General features: G+C 50.3%; 1 protein-coding gene across 1 annotated transcript in view; it reads left to right on the top strand.

Moving 5' to 3' along the window:
• Positions 1 to 17,097, top strand: part of LOC129694297 (sideroflexin-5-like) — a 237,661-nt gene that overhangs the window by 40,630 nt on the left and 179,934 nt on the right. The window contains 1 exon segment of the mRNA XM_055631006.1: positions 10,437 to 10,514. Within this exon segment, the coding sequence (XP_055486981.1) occupies positions 10,437 to 10,514 (78 nt within the window).

Genomic DNA, 17,097 nt, shown 5'->3' with positions numbered 1-17,097 from the left:
TTCTAAAATGCTTTCCGCAAAGACGTCCGGTTCCATCAGCGGTTTTCTGTAGAATCTTTGGAATGTCGATTCCCTTGACCATCCCACTGCTCTGAGGATGTGGTCTAGGGGAACCTGCATCCTATCCGCCGCTGAGGTGGACGCTGCCCTGGTTGAATGGGATTTAAAAACATCTGTGTTAATCCCTGCCATGTTGAGGACCTGTTTCAACCATCTGGATAAAGTCTGGCTGGTAACCCATCCAAAAGGCTTTTTGTGGCTAACCCATAAGGCTTTCTCTCCCCCTCTAAGTGTTTGGGTAGTGTCTAAATAATGATGAAGGTGGGTCACCACACACAGCCTGGGTTCTGGAGGGTATGCCCGGAAGATCAACCTGGATGTACCTGGTCTACTTTGTTTTACCAACCCCGGCATGGTGAAAGTAATGGTATCTGGGGTGGTCACCATGTAGTTCAGATTTAGCTGATGCAGCGACTGAACCCTCTGAGCTGAGACAAGCGCCATTAGCATAAGGGTCTTATAAGTGGACTGTTCCAGGCTCAGGGATCCCACCGGAGGCCAACCTCGAAGGTGTGTTAGAACTACACTCACATCCCACATATGGGTGTATCTAGATGTAGGGGGTTTGGTGTTAAAGATCCCCTTAAGGAGTTTGATGACCAGAGGGTGGGATCCGACACTATGCTGTCCTATGGGCATGAGGTATGCGGACAGGGCGCTCCGAGCTGTATTGATGGCACTGTAGCTCATCTTGAGGTCGTGGTGCAGGTGGGCCAGGAACTCCAGCACATCCGAGATCGAAGCCGTCTTGTAGGATGTCCCTGCTTCCAGACAGTACTGTTCCCATTTCCTGATGTAGGTCAGGTACTGCTTTTTGGTGGAAACTCGCAGGGATGCCGACATGGTGGTGATTGTTCTCTCTGATAACCCCAATCCCCGGTAAGGTCTGTTCAAAATCTGGAAACCAGGAGGTTCAATTTTTGGTGGCATGGATGGCTAATGCCAGTTACCGGGTGAGTCAATAATTGGGGGTGGTTATGAAGGACCATAGGTGTCTCTACCACCATGTCGTGGAACATTGGGAACCATGGTTGGGTAGGCCAGTCGGGTACGACCAGAATGCCAGAGGCTGAGTCTGCCTGAATTTTCTGGAGTACCCGACTGATGAGGCAGAAGGGAGGGAAAGCATAGAAAAAGAAATTTCCCCAATCCAGCGTGAAGGCATCTACCGCTGCTGCCTCTGGGTCTGGTTCCCAAGCCACATACATGGGTAGTTGGTGATTTAACCTAGACGCAAACAAATCTATATCTGGCGTACCATATTGCTTGACAATTTTAGCAAATAATTTTGGGTCCAACATCCATTCGATGTTGTCGTTGAATTTTCGTGACCTGGTGTCCGCCACTAAATTTAGCTTGCCTGGTAAATAGGCAGCTGATAGCCAAATATGTCTCTCCCCCCCACACCATTGCCAGATAATAGCAGTTAATTTGTCGCATGATACTGATTTTATGCCACCCATGTGCTGGATATAAGATACCGCCGTAGTGTTGTCGATCATAATTCTAACATGCACGTGCCGCATATCAGATGCATATGCTTTTAGCCCATAAAAGGCCGCGAGCATTTCCAAAAAGTTAATGCCCAGTGATTGTAGTAGCGATGCCTCTGAGTTAGTCCATCTGCCACCCGTGCTGTCTATGGAGTTAGTAGCTCCCCAGCCTAAAGCACTGGCATCCGTTGTAATGATTATGTTAGGATTGGTTACGGCAATAGGACTGTGACTGTGCCAGATATTATCAACCCACCACTGAAGTTCTGATTTGGCTTCAGTGGGTAATTCCATTTTGCGGTCATAATGTCCCCTATTAAGACGTAATGCATGAGTCCTTGCTCTTTGTAAATTTTGATAATGCAAGGGGGCCCATGTTGGGCAGCCGGGAATGCTGCTACTATAGAGCCAATAACTCTGGCTACATGCCGTATCCTAGGTTGCGGTGTAGCAATCAAATGGTTACAAGCTTCGATGAGTGAAACTTTTTTGTCTCTGGGCAGAGTGACAGTCATATGAATAGTGTCAATAGTGAAGCCTAGGTAGTCCATGTTAGTAGTAGGCTCCAATATTGATTTATCTGGGTGAAGGATGAATCCCAAAGCTTCAAGGAGTTGCTTAGTGGCTAAAACTCCTGCGACAGCTTGTTCCCTTGTTCTCCCTAATATGAGAACATCGTCCAGATAGGCCACGACTAAATGTTTTAGTTCTCTCAATTTCTTCATGGCCACTTTAAGAATTTTCGTAAATAGTCTGGGAGCTGTCGTTAACCCATTGGGCAAGGCTCGGTACTGCCATAGCTGGCCCATCCAGATAAATTTCAGATATTTATAATAATCTTTATGAATGGGTATCAAATAGTAAGCATCTTTGATATCTATGCTTGCCATGTAGTATCCCTTGGAGATCAGTTGTCTGGCAGTGACAAATGTCTCCATTTTGAAATGTTGATACTCAACAGACTGATTAAGTGACGTCAGATCAATAATAATGCGACATCCACCATCTTTTTTGGATTTGAGAAAAATATTTGATACAAATTCTTGCGGCTCGTGTGTGGTCATTTCTATGATGCCTTTAGCCACGAGCCGATCAAGTTCAGCTTGTCCTTCTACCTTCTCAACTGCTGAGGGAAGGAATACCCTTTGGGGCATGTGCTGAACTGGCGGTTCTACGCCTGGTTTGAACTCAATTTTGTATCCACTAATACTGTTGAGTATAAACTTATTATTAGTAAGGGAGCACCAAACATGCTTGAAAAACCTCAAACGTCCTCCTGTTAATACTACACCCTTTGTCTGTGTATGTTGACAGGAACCAGACCCACCTACCTCCATGTTTACTTGTGGGGTCGTTTTCGGTGGGTCTGGCCCAAGGTTGTCCGTGTTGGTGCTGCGGTGGGGCGGCGCATCTTCCCACGGCTCCGCCCTGGGCCCCGCTCTAAAAAAGAGCTCTGGGGGTAGTGGGAGGCGGTCACCAGGCTTTCACCAGCTCGGTACCTGCTGGTGGCTGCCGAGGCGTGCTGCCAACTGGGTGTCTTCACCCTGCTCGGTCCTGGCCCTGCCCTCATGAGGCCTACAGGTTTGGCCGCCTCTTCCAGCTCCTTCAGCCTTTTGGCCAGGTCTGCACCAAATAGCAGCGCCTCCCGTTCGGGCGCTGGAGCTTTGCAGAGGCCTGCATATGTTGGGTTGAGGGCCGGCCTGATGTTGTCCCGCCGTAGGTTATTTAACTCGTAGGTGGTGCTGCACATCAGTGCGAGGGCATCCTGCTGGGGTATGGTCAGGTCTTCATTCCCAACGGACCGAGCAAAGGCGGTGACGGCTGCTGAGTGGAGCTTCAGGACTCGCTGCATTTTGACTTCCTGAGCCCTGATCTGCTGCCCCAGGTGGTTCCAGATCTGCCCATTGACCGTCTTGACCCTCAGCGCCTCGCAATTCTCTGGCGCTGTGTATGTGTCAAGGGCCTGCTGGACGGCCTTGTCCTGCATCGGGTTGTTGGACAGCCTGTTTATGCTGGCCGCCAGTCTGGGTGGCAACACCATCCCAGTTGTTGGGGGCGCTGCGTATCGGCCCACTACACCCAGTAGCTCTTCTTCTTGCACGCCCGGCATGCTGATGGTATCCTCCGCCTGCCCTTGAGATAGGCCAGCCCAGTCCTGGCCTCCCTTACTGCCCTCGAACATAGAGGGTACAGAAGGGTGTGGAGAGGAGGAGGCCAAGGCCCGTCCTCCTGGGAGATGCCTAGCCTGCATCTCCTCGTTGATCATACGCTCTAGGAGCTGCCTCATGCAGCTTATCCGAGCGTCTCCCCTTTTCGGTGGGGGAGAGAGTTCCCGTTCCTCCGATTCATCGGAGGACACCGGCCGGTCGGTTTTATGTGTCGCCTTCCTCCCTGTGCGGGGCGTTGATATCTGCAGCACTGGGGGCGGCTCGGTGTCGGGAGAGCGGGAGCGTTGAAACGGCTCCTCCGCTGCGAGAGGCTGCCGCCCAGCTATGGACCCCTCCTCGGGTGGAGTTGGGCAGGCAGTCCTCCTGGCTGGTTGCTTCCGAGAGGCCATAATTTTCCCTGGAGCGACTCTGTAACAAAAAAGGCACTTACCTGAGGTCTTGTCTTTATGCTGCAGCTGGAGAGCCTGGCTCCAGCTGCTGCCGCTGTTGCACTGCTGACGTAATGCCGCGCCTGCGCGCTGGGTGGGTTCTTCACGTAGTCACTCACGTGACTCCGAAGTAAAATTCTGAGGCTGTGCCCTCTAGTCCGAGACTCTCCCACTAGTGAAAACATCCTCTCCACATCGTTGGTACATACGTCAATTAAACACCCTCCCCCCCCCCCCCCAATCCCTTACCCCTCCATCACCCCCTCTCCTTCCAATCTCTGCTTTAAAAATACCCAAGGACTTGGCCTCCACAGCCTTCTGTGGCAATGAATTCCACAGGTTCACCACCCTCTGGCTGAAGAAATTCCTCCCCATCTCCTTTCAAAAGGTACATCCTCTTATTAAGAGTTTGTGCCTTCGGGTCCGAGATTCTCCCACTAGTGGAAACACCCTCTCCACATCCACTCTATCCAGATTTAGAGGGTTATGGGCCGAGCCGGCGGGTGGGACCAGTGTAGACGGGGCACGTTGGTTGACGTGGGCAAGTTGGGTTGAAGTGCCTGTTTCCACGCTGCATGGCTCTGAAGAGAGGGACGTGGGTTTGCGGGAACTGCTCCAGTGCATAGAGCGCGTGGATCGGCCAGACTTTGAACAATGGCGCCAAAAACGTCATCGCCAGCGAGGAAAAGAATATCGATGTGCAGTTACATATGTGGCAAATAAAACTCCATTGATCATTGCCTGACGTACAATAGACAATAGGTGCAGGAGTAGGCCATTCGGCCCTTCGAGCCAGCACCGCCATTCACTGTGATCATGGCTGATCATCCCCAATCAGTACCCCGTTTGCTGCCTTCTCCCCATATCCCCTGACTCCGCTATCTTCAAGAGCCCTATCTAGCTCTCTCTTGAAAGCATCCAGAGAACCGGCCTCCACCGCCCTCTGAGGCAGAGAATTCCACAGACTCACAACTCTCTGTGAGAAAAAGTGTTTCCTCGTCTCCGTTCTAAATGGCTTACTCCTTATTCTTAAACTGTGGCCCCTGGTTCTGGACTCCCCCAACATCGCGAACATGTTACCTGCCTCTAGCGTGTTCAAACCCTTAATAATCTTATTTACGAGGATGTTGCCAGGGCTAGAGGGTCTGAGCTGCAGTCTCCATTCTAAATGGCTTACCCCTTATTCTTAAATTGTGGCCCCTGGTTCTGGACTCCACCCCCCCCCCCCCCCCCCCGCGCCAAACATCGGGAACATGTACGGGATTATCACTTTGGTTGATCAGGGTCGGTCTCGAGCTGATTAAGAGGTGCCAGTCTGCGCCCCCTCCTATCTAGTCCAAAGAGCCCAATTATCTCCCCCCGCCTGGGATGGAGCAGCTTGGCTGGGATCCTCACCTGGCACACACTTCACACCAGGTGCATGATCCGCCCTCGAGCTACGAGTGAGTGGCCTCTTCTTCTCGCTGTGAAGCATGGCCTCATGTCTGACCCACGCATCACAGAGGCTGCCTCTGCCAGGAATAGATTCAGATTGCCGCTCCCTTAACAATCACACCTCACACATTTAATAATACAAAAAAAGAAAAGGCCCTTGGGCGTCCCATTTCAATGCGCGCTCATTTATAGCTCGTCAGCTTGATGGTGTTGGCATTGCTGGAGCCCGTTTCCCCATCCAACACGGCAGGAAGCTGTTTCATTTGCCAATATTAATCTGCAGGCTAATAAAGTCACTGCTCCATTAGATGAAGTTCTAATTAAGAGAACTAATTTCAGACCAGTTCCAAAGGATTTGCAGGAGGAGTGAAAAGAATCCATCTCCCGCTGAGCGCTGATGAGGCCAGAGGTGCTGAAGAGTCAGCAAGGTGAAAATTTGATGATTTTCATAATTAAGGTACAAAAGAAATGTGCATAAGTCTCGCATTTCTGGACATACTACTGGGCAGAAGCTGCAAGGATTAAGTTTTATTTGACAGTTTGAAACTTAATTCATGCCAAGTTGAGTTCACACTATCGACTGTGAACTTGCAAGTATGTGAGCTTCCAATTCAACAATACTTTCTGTATTGCTGCCTAAAGGGCCTGTCCCACTTACGTGTCCTTGGCACACAAATTACGCGACCTTGTATGGCCGCGCGGGGCCGGTCCCACTTAGAAGCGCGGAGGGGTATGGAGTTGTGCGCGACATTGCGCGGGGCTCCGAAATTTTTGTAGCGAACGAAATCTTCGCACGCCAACAGCCTGTCGCGGAACTGACGGCCAAAGTGGGACAGGCCCAAGACCCTTCGTCTCACCTCCAACAGCAGCAGAAGCAGGCAAACGATCACCGAACTCGGCCTGGGGCTCACGGCCGTTGCGGTCCGGATCCGCCCCCACTTCTACTCCCAGAGCGGGGCCAAGAAAATTGAAGACAGACACAAAATGCAGGAGTAACTCAGCGGGACCGGCAGCATCTCTGGAGAGAAGCAATGGGTGACGTTTCGGGTCAAGACCCTTCTTTTCAGACTGAAGAAGAGTCTCGACACAAAACGTCAACGTCACCCATTGCTTCTCTCCCGAGATGCTGCCGGTCCCGCTGAGTTACTCCAGCTTTGTGTCCATCTTCAAATGACGTCACGCACTCCAGACGGCTGTGCGTACGCATGCCCGGCCTTCGCGGGACCGTCGCGGCTCAACGCCAAGGACACGTAAGTGGGACAGGCCCTTAAGTCGCCTGCTCAAATCCCGGTATGATTTTGACCCTCCCTGTGTCTTGCTTAACCCCGTTTAGATTTGTCATTGTCACGTGTGCCGAGGTACAGTGAAAAGCTTTGTTTTCATGCTATTCAAACAGATCAGATGTACCTGACATATATACAATCAAGTCAAACTCAAATACAATACAACGGAGCAGAGGGGAAAACTCAGCCCTGCCAGCAGCATGTTAGTTTTTTTCCACTTTTTTTGTTTTTCTAGTGTGTCCCAATGTGTGTTTTTAATGTTTCTCTGTGTATCTTTTGTGAGGGGTGGTGTGGGGGGGGTAAGGGGGAAACCGCTTCGGTCGCCTAACACAGAGGATCGGTGTGGCCTTTCCCGGAGACGGACCCGGGGCTTCAGCAGCGGGTGCAGTGTGGACTCTTTCGTCACAGAGCGGGTGAGCCCTCGCCGGGGGTCGCCGGAGGGGAGCGCTCTGTTCGCTGGCCCGCGGCAGCCTGAAGCCGCGGTCTGCGGAGCTCCAGCTGGCGTGGCGTCCGGAGCCTGGGATCCCTCGTTGGGGACCCGGGAGGAGAAGAGCTCCGACCGCCAGTCCACGGCCTACTTCCAACCGCGGATGCGGCGGGGACTTACCATCCGGAGCGGGGTCCCTCGCCAGGGATCCCTGGAGAGGAGCTCCGAGCGCCGGCCCTGCGGTCTGCGGTGCTTCTGGCTGCGGCGCGGCTGGGACTTTAGATCTTCGACCGCCATCTTGAAGCCGCGGTCTCCGGTAGGGAAGCACCGATTTGGGACGTACCTGGCCTTACCTTGCCTGCACATCTGGATGCCCGCAGTGGCGACTGAGGTGGGTTGTGGTCCCGACCACGGGGGAAAATGGAGGAAGACTGATCAAACTTTGTGCCTTCCACCACAGTGATGGATGCGGTGGTGGATGTTTGTGTTACACTTTTATTGTGTTTTTGTGTGTTCTTTATCATTGTACCGCTGCTGGCAAGTTCATTTCACTTGCATTTTATGTGCAAGTGATGAATAAAACTTGGGTACACAAAAAAGCTGGAGAAACTCAGCGGGTGCAGCAGCATCTATGGAGCGAAGGAAATAGGCAACGTTTCGGGCCGAAACCCTTGATTAAAATAAAACTTGACTGGACTGGAATAACGCAGGGGGACAGGCAGCATCAGTGGAGAGAAGGAATGGGTGACGTTTCGGGTTGATGTGCCTCTGGTCTATTTATCCACTTCTTGCATGAGAACACAAGACACGGGAGCAAAAAAACAAAATGGTGGAGGAACTCGGCAGGCCAGGCAGCATCAGACAGGGGAATGGACAGACGAGCTTCTGGGTCGTCTAGAATAGGAGTAGGCCATCTGGCATTTGGAGCAGGTCTATTATTAATACGTGTACCGAGGTACAAAGACAAGCTTTTTTGTTGCATGCTATCCAGTCAGCGAAAACACTACACATGATTACAATCAAGCCATCCACAGTGTACAGATACAGGATAAAGGGTATGTTGCTCAGTGCCACATAAAGTCCCGATAAACGACGGTTCGCAGTCTCCAAGGAGGTAGATGGGAGGTTAGGACCGCTATCTAGCTATGGCCCAATACTGTAAACAGGAGATTCCTTGTCCTAGTAGGATCAAAAACACTGCAGATGCTGGTTTACGTGAAAGGATACAAGTGCTGGAGTAACTCAGCAGGTGAGACGGCATCGTGGAGAACATCCGATCGGTGATGTTTCAGGTCGGGATCCTTCTTCAGACTGATTTAAGAGGGGGAAAAAAGCTGCAAGAGGGGAGAGGTAGAACAAAGTGAAGTAAGCATGCAGGTACAGCAGGCAGTGAAGAAAGTCTTTATAACAAGAGGAGTTGAGACGATGGGATAGTCCCAGCCTCAACTACCTCCTCTGGCAGCTTGTTCCATACACCCACCTGTGTGAAAAAGTTACCCCTCGGATTCCTATTAAATCTTTTCCTCTTCACCTTGAACCCATGTCCTCTGGTCCCCGATTCCCCTACTCTGGGTAAAAGACTCTGTGCATCTACCTGGTGTATTGCTCTCATGATTTTGTACACCTCTATATGATCACCCCTCATCCCCCTACGCTCCACGGAATAGAGACCCAGCCTACTCAACCTCTCCCTATAGCTCACACTCTCTAGTCCTGGCAACATCCTCGTAAATCTTTACTGAACCCTTTCAAGCTTGACAATATCTTTCCTATAACACGGTGCCCAGCACTGAACACAATATTCTAAATGCGGTCCCACCAACGCCTTATACAAGACGTGGTATTGCCGATGTACAGAAGATCACATCGGGAACAGCAGATGTAGCAGATTCTCGTAACCAGGGGCCAGAGTTTAAGAATAAGGGCCAAGCCATTTACAAGGGAGACAAGGAAACACTTTTTCACACAGAGAGTTGTGAATCTGTGGAATTCTCTGGCTCAGTGGAGGCCAGTTCTCTGGATAGATAGATAGCCTTTTATTGGCATTCAGACCGAAGTCTGAACGAAATTGCAGCAGTCATACATATAATACAATACAATAAAACAACAATAAACACATATTAACATCCACCACAGTGAGTCCACCCAGCATCTCCGCACTGTGATGGAGGCAAAAGTCTTAGGTCTGCAGTCTCTTCCCTCCTCTTCTCCCTCTGCGCTGGGGCGATACCCCCCCCCCCCCCCCCCGGGCGATGTTATAAATCAGTCCCGCGGCTCAAACACCGCGGCCCGGGGTGGTTGAAGCTGCCGCCCACCAGTCCTGCAGACGCAGCCGCTGGCCCGCGGCCGAACCCCGGACTCAGGCCACCACCGCCAGAACACCGTCCCAGCCACCCTCACGTGAGTACTGCGCCGTCTTCAGCCTCGGGCTGGGCCGCCCCGACATGGGCGCCGAACCTCCCCCAACTTTCAAGAAAGAGCTAGATAGGGCTCTTAAAGATAGCGGAGTCAGGGGAAATAGGGAAAAGGCAGGAATGGGGTACTGATTGTGGATGATCAGCCATAATCACATTGAATGGCGGTGCTGGCTCGAAGGACCGAATGGACTACTCCTGCACTATTGTCTTTTCTTTATCCTATCCCTAAACTTGCATATTTGAGTGGGAGTAATCCAAGTGTTATTGCAAACGAAGGCTCTGGCTTCAAGGAGAAGACAGTCAACAGTGGTTTACAGACTGCTGCAGGAACTCAGTGGGTCAGGCAGCATCTATAGAGGGAATGGACAAGAGTTCCTCCAGCATTCTGTTGCTCACGATTCCTGCAACTGCAGTCCCCTGTGTCTACAAATGTGTTGAGGAACAGATTAGTTTAGTTCAATTTAATTCATTATTATTCTTATGTGTGCCAAGCTTTAGTGAAGTGTTTTTTGGTTAGTGCTATCCAGGCAGCGAAAAGACTACATGATTACATTAAGCCATCCACAGTTGTAATGTGGGTATACTGTAACATTGTGCAAGATAAAGTTCAGTAAAGTTCCTCGATTAGAGATAGTTCAGAGTTTACTCCAATTGGCCTCTGACAGTAGAGCCCAGTTATTTTAAAAATATTGATTTGTTCTAAACTCTTCGCTCTCTGTTTTTTAGCATCGCCTCAAAGCAGCAGTGCAGCTTCTAGAAGACTTCAAATATGGCAGCCTTCCCTCCGGCGTCTCCAACCAACAGGTAATCATCTGATAAGCGATTCTCCTCCCTTCTTATAGAAACAGACACAATTCTTAAGGCCTGTCCCACTTTCACCACCTAATTCACGACCTCTGCCGAGTTTGCCCTCGACTCATACTCGCAGCATGGTCGTCACGAGATCGTAGGTAGATCGTAGCAGGCCGTGATGCTAGTCGTAGGTACTCGTGGCATTAAGTAGGTTGGGGCATTTTTTCTAGTCTGATGAAAAATGTTCACGAGTAAAAAAGGTTGTGAATTAGGTCGTGAAAGTGGGACAGGCCCTTAAAGGAAAGGAAAGGAAAGGAAAGAAACGGGAATAGTGCCGGGGGATTGGCGTACTGCGCATGTTGTTCCATTGTTTAAAAAGGGGTCTAAGAGTAAACCTAGCAATTATAGACCTGTTAGTTTGACGTCAGTGGTGGGCAAATTAATGGAAAGAATACTTAGAGATAATATATATAAGCATCTGGATAAACAGGGTCTGATTAGGAACAGTCAACATGGATTTGTGCCTGGAAGGTCATGTTTGACTAATCTTCTTGAATTTTTTGAAGATGTCACTCGGGAAATTGATGAGGGTAAAGCAGTGGATGTTGTGTATATGGACTTCAGTAAGGCCTTTGACAAGGTTCCTCATGGAAGGTTGGTTAAGAAGGTTCAATGGTTGGGTATTAATGGTGGAGTAGCAAGATGGATTCAACAGTGGCTGAATGGGAGATGCCAGAGAGTAATGGTGGATGGTTGTTTGTCAGGTTGGAGGCCAGTGACGAGTGGGGTACCACAGGGATCTGTGTTGGGTCCACTGTTGTTTGTCATGTACATCAATGATCTGGATGATGGTGTGCTAAATTGGATTAGTAAGTATGCAGATGATACTAAGATAGGTGGGGTTGCGGGTAATGAAGTAGAGTTTCAAAGTCTACAGAGAGATTTATGCCAGTTGGAAGAGTGGGCTGAAAGATGGCAGATGGAGTTTAATGCTGATACGTGTGAGGTGCTACATCTTGGCAGGACAAATCAAAATAGGACGTACATGGTAAATGGTAGGGAATTGAAGAATGTAGGTGAACAGAGGGATCTGGGAATAACTGTGCACAGTTCCCTGAAAGTGGAATCTCATGTAGATAGGGTGGTGAAGAAAGCTTTCGGTGTGCTGGCCTTTATAAATCAGAGCATTGAGTATAGAAGTTGGGGTGTAATGTTAAAATTGTACAAGGCATTGGTGAGGCCAATTCTGGAGTATGGTGTACAATTTTGGTCGCCTAATTATAGGAAGGATGTCAACAAAATAGAGAGAGTACAGAGGAGATTTACTAGAATGTTGCCTGGGTTTCAGCAACTAAGTTACAGAGAAAGGTTGAACAAGTTAGGGCTTTATTCTTTGGAGTGCAGAAGGTTGATTTTACCTCAGCCTCAAGGTTTCTCTCCCCTTTGTCAGAGGGTATTACATTTGTTAAGAACTTAAGGGCCTGTCCCATGAGCAAGCAACTCCATGCGGCAAGCGCGACCTAAAGGGCCTGTCCCACAAGCATGCGACTGCCAAACCAGAACCAGAAGCGGGGGCCGCGCGGAGGTCGAGTGAGTGACATGAAGTTCGAGCGAAGTCCGCGGGAAGTCCGCGCGTAACGTGCGGCGACGAGGCGGTGCGTAGGGCGTCGAGGCGGCTGCCACGCGGAATTTTTGAACACGGTCAGTTTTTCGGAGCCCCGCGCGATGTCGGGACCAGCTCCGCACAACTCCATACGGCTCCAGCGATCGACGTGGGACCGGCCCCGCGATGCCACTGTCTAGTAAACCCTGTGACTGAGAGCCGAGGGTTCCAGGGCTACAAATACATAGTGTTCTGTTGGGTCACCCTGTTATAGGAAAGATGCTGTTAATCTGAAAAGGGTGCAGAGAAGATTTACAAGGATTTTTAGTTTAGTTTAGAGATACAGCACAGAAACAGGGCCCACCAGGTCCGTGCCGACCAGTGATCCCCGCACATTAACACTATCCTACTCCAACATTTACCAAGCCAATTAACCTACAAATAGACAATAGGTGCAGGAGTAGGCCATTCAGCCATTCAGCACCACCATTCAATGTCATCAAGGCTGATCACCCACAATCAGTACCTCGTACCTGCCTTCTCCCCATATCCCCTGACTCCGCTATCTTCAAGAACCCTATCTAGCTCTCTCTTGAAGGTATCCAGCCTCCAGTGCCCTCTGAGGCAGAGAATTCCACAGATTCACAACTCTCTGTGAGAAAAAGTGTTTCCTCATCTCCGTTCTAAATGGCTAAACCCTTATTCTTCAGCTGTGGCCCCTGGTTCTGGACTCCCCCAACATCAGGAGCGCGTTTCCTGCCTCTGGTCAGCATGGACTCAGTGGGCCGAAGGGCCTGTTTCCACGCTGTAAACTAAACTAAACTAAACTAAACTGTCCATGTCAGCGAGCTGCCTGAGCATCTCTTCTCATGGAGCAGATGGACAGCTGTGCATACAGGCCGAGGCATGAGCTCAAACAAGTCTTTGCAGCTTGTGACCCAAAACAGGTTAAAAGGAAACTGCAGAGGTGTCGATCAGCAGCTGACGGTGAATATTTAGAACAATATATCTGTCAGCAACAGGAATAGGAAGGAGCAATTCACAGATGACTGGTGAAAGATCAGATTAAAATACACCAGTCAAATGTGATTCTTTTCAAGTGAAAACAAATGTTTGAATCACTGACCCATCATCGCTCCGATTTTACCTCCGCCTCAAGGTTTCTCTCCCCTTTGTCAGAGGGTATTACATTTGTTAAGAACTTAAGGGCCTGACCCACGAGCAAGCGACTCCATGCGGCAAGCGCGACCTAAAGGGCCTGTCCCACAAGCATGCGACTGCCAAGCCAGAACCAGAAGCGGGGGCTGCGCGGAGGTCGAGTGAGGGACATGAAGTTCGAACGAAGTCCGCGGGAAGTCCGCGCGTAACGTGCGGCGTCAAGGCGGTGCGTAGGGCGTCGAGGCGGCTGCCACGCGGAATTTTTGAACACGGTCATTTTTTCGGAGCCCCGCGCGATGTCGGGACCAGCTTCGCACAACTCCATACGGCTCCAGCGATCGACGTGGGACCGGCTCCACGATGCCTTACGGTTCAAGCGACCACGTTAGGTCGCGCTAGACGCATGCAGTCGCATGCTCGTGGGACAGGCCCTTTACTCCCTGGAGTAGACAGACACAAAATGCTGGAATAACTCAGGCGGCATCTCTGGAGGTGTATAAAATCATGAGAGGAATGGATCGGGTAAATGCACGGAATCTCTTGTCCAGAGTAGGTGAATCGAGGACCAGACGACATAGGTCTAAGGTGAAGGGGAAAAGATTTAAAAGGAGGCTCAGGGTAACCTTTTCCCACACAGGGTGGTGGGCGTATGGAACAAGCTGCCAGAGGAGGTAGTTGAGGCTGGGACTATCCCATTCTTTAAGAAACAGTTAGGCAGGTACATGGATAGGACAGATTTGGAGGAATATTGACCAAACACGGGCAGGTGGGACAAGTGTAGATGGGACATTGTTGGCCGGTGTGGGCAAGTTGGGCCGAAGGGCCTGTTTCCACACTCTATGACTCTAAAAGGTTCTGAAGAAGGGTCTCGACCCGAAACGGCACCTTTTCCTTTTTTTCCAGAGATGCTGCCTGACCCACTGAATTACTCCAGCATTTTGTGTTAACCTAGCATCTGCAGTTCCCTCCGACACATTAACTCAATGGAGTATTCAAGAAGGAACTGCAGATGCTGGAAGATCGAAGGTACACAAAATTGCTGGAAAAACTCAGCGGGTGCAGCAGCATCTATGGAGCGAAGGAAATAGGCGATGTTTCGGGCCGAAACCCTTCTTCAGACTGATGGGGGGTGGGGGGGACAAGGAAGGAAAAAGGGAGGAGGAGGAGCCCGAGGGCGGGGGGATGGGAGGAGGAGCTCGAGGGTTAAGGAAGGGGAGGAGACAGCAAGGGCTAGCAAAATTGGGAGAATTCAACGTTCATGCCATCAGGACGCAAGCTTCGCAAGAGGCGGAATATGAGGTGCTGTTCCTCCAATTTCCGGTGTTGCTCACTCTGGCAATGGAGGAGACCCAGGACAGAGAGGTCGGATTGGGAATGGGAGAGGGAGTTGAAGTGCTGAGCCACCGGGAGTTCAGGTAGGTTATTGCGGACTGAGCGGAGGTGTTCGGCGAAACGATCGCCCAACCTCCGCTTAGTCTCCCCGATGTAAATCAGCTGGCATCTAGAGCAGCGGATGCAGTAGATGAGGTTGGAGGAGATACAGGTGAACCTTTGTCACTGGAATGACTGCTTGGGTCCTTGAATGGAGTTGAGGGGGGAGGTGAGGGGACAGGTGTTGCATTTCTTGCGGTTGCAACGGAAAGTGCCCGGGGACGGGGTGGTACGGGAGGGAAGGGAAGAATTGACAAGGGAGTTGCGGAGGGAGCGGTCTTTACGGAAGGCAGACATGGGGGGAGATTGGAAGATGTGGCGAGTGGTGGGGTCACGTTGGAGGTGGCGGAAATGGCGGAGGATTATGTGTTGCATTTGTTGGCTGGTGGAGTGAAAGGTGAGGACCAGGGGGACTCTGCCCTTGTTGCGAGTGCGGGGATGGGGAGAGAGAGCAGTGTTGCGGGGTATGGATGAGACCCTGGTGCGAGCCTCATCTATGGTGGTGGAGGGGAATCCCCGTTCCCTGAAGAACGAAGACATTTCCGATGCCCTGGTGTGGAACGTCTCATCCTGGGAACAGATGCGGCGGAGGCGGAGGAATTGGGAGTAGGGGATGGAGTCTTTACAGGGGGCAGGGTGGGAAGACGTGTAGTCCAGATAGCCATGTGAGTCAGTTGGTTTGTAGTGTATGCCGGTCAGAAGTCTATCCCCTACGATGGAGATGGTGAGGTCAAGGAATGGTAGGGAAGTGTCAGAAATGGTCCAGGTGTATTGGAGTGCCGGATGGAAGTTGGTGGTGAAGTGGATGAAGTCAGTCAGTTGTGTGTGGGTGCAGGAGGTGGCCCCAAAGCAGTCGTCAATGTAACGGAGGTAGAGGTCGGGGATGGGGCCCTGGTACGTATTGAACAAGGATTGTTCAACGTACCCGACAAAGAGGCAGGCGTAGCTGGGGCCCATGCGTGTGCCCATAGCTACGCCTTGTGTGGAGTAGTTGTGCTAACTATTACCTTCCTTGAGGTAGCTCCATTCAATGGACCAGATTCAGGAATAGTTTGTTCAAGTTCAAGTTCAAGTGAGTTTATTGTCATGTGTCCCTGATAGGACAATGAAATTCTTGCTTTGCTTCAGCACAACAGAACATAGTAGGCATTGACTACAAAACAGATCAGTGTGTCCATATACCATTATATAAATATATACACGCATGAATAAATAAACTGATAAAGAGCAAATAAGCAGATAATGGGCTATTAATGTTCAGAGTTTTATCCGAGCCAAGTTTAATAGCCTGAAGGCTGTGGGGAAGTAGCTATTCCTGAACCTGGTCATTGCAGTCTTCAGGCTCCTGCTGATATCAGAATCGATCTCAGTTCGCCGCCGATATCAGAATCATCACACAGATCCACACTCCCCACCATCGACTCCATCTACCCTTCACGCTGCCTCGGGAAAGTAGCCGACATAATCAACGACTTGTCCCACCCCGGTTATTCCTCCTTCTCCCCGCTCCCATTCCTCATAAGGCACAAAATCTGAAAATACACCACCGGACTCATGGCCAGCTTCTTCCCCTCTGTCATCAGGCTTCTGAACAGTCCTTCCTTAAGACAATAGGCAATAGGTGCAGGAGTAGGCCATTCGGCCCTACAAGCCAGCACCACCATTCAATGTGATCATGGCTGATCATCTACAAACGGTACCCCATTCCTGACTTCTCCGCATATCCCCTAAAAGCCCAGTCCCACTGTACGAGTTCATTCAAAGAGTTCTCCCGAGTTTGCCCTGATTTGAACTCGGAGATTTACGGTAATGGCCGCTCGTCGGTACTCGGGGCTCTCGTGGACATTTTTCAACGTGTTGAAAAATCTTCACCAGTCTTCCCGAGTTTACCGCGTTTCCCGAGTACCTAGCGTTACGAGCCGCTAAGAGACGTCCCCGAGCTCCGACGTACCCGCTATGTTCATTCTACGTGCTTACCATGAATTTGATTTCTTTTTTTAAACTCGGGAGAGCACTTTAATGAACTCGTACAGTGGGACAGGGCTTTAACTCCGCTATCTAGCTCTCTCCTGAAAGTATCCAGAGAACCTGCCTCCACCGCCCTCTGAGGCAGAGAATTTCACAGACTCACAACTCTGTGTGTGAAAAAGTGTTTCCTCATCACCGTTCTAAATAGCTTACCCCTTATTCTTAAACTGTGGCCACTGGTTCTGGACTTCCCCCAACATCGGGAACATGTCCAAACTCTTAATAGCCTTATATGTTTTAATAAGAACCCCTCTCATCCTATATGAATCAGGAGAATCAAGTCAAACTCAAGTACAATAAATAGAGCAGAGTTCAAGATACTGAATGAGGAACACATTTCTATTGTAGTGCATTAATTCTATAGACAAGTGGGAC

The sequence above is a fragment of the Leucoraja erinacea genome, unplaced genomic scaffold (genome assembly GCF_028641065.1).
Source record: "Leucoraja erinacea ecotype New England unplaced genomic scaffold, Leri_hhj_1 Leri_60S, whole genome shotgun sequence".
Classification (NCBI taxonomy): Eukaryota; Metazoa; Chordata; class Chondrichthyes; order Rajiformes; family Rajidae; genus Leucoraja; species Leucoraja erinaceus.
Note: the sequence above shows the minus strand (reverse complement) of the source record. Positions and strands in the feature narration are given on the sequence as shown.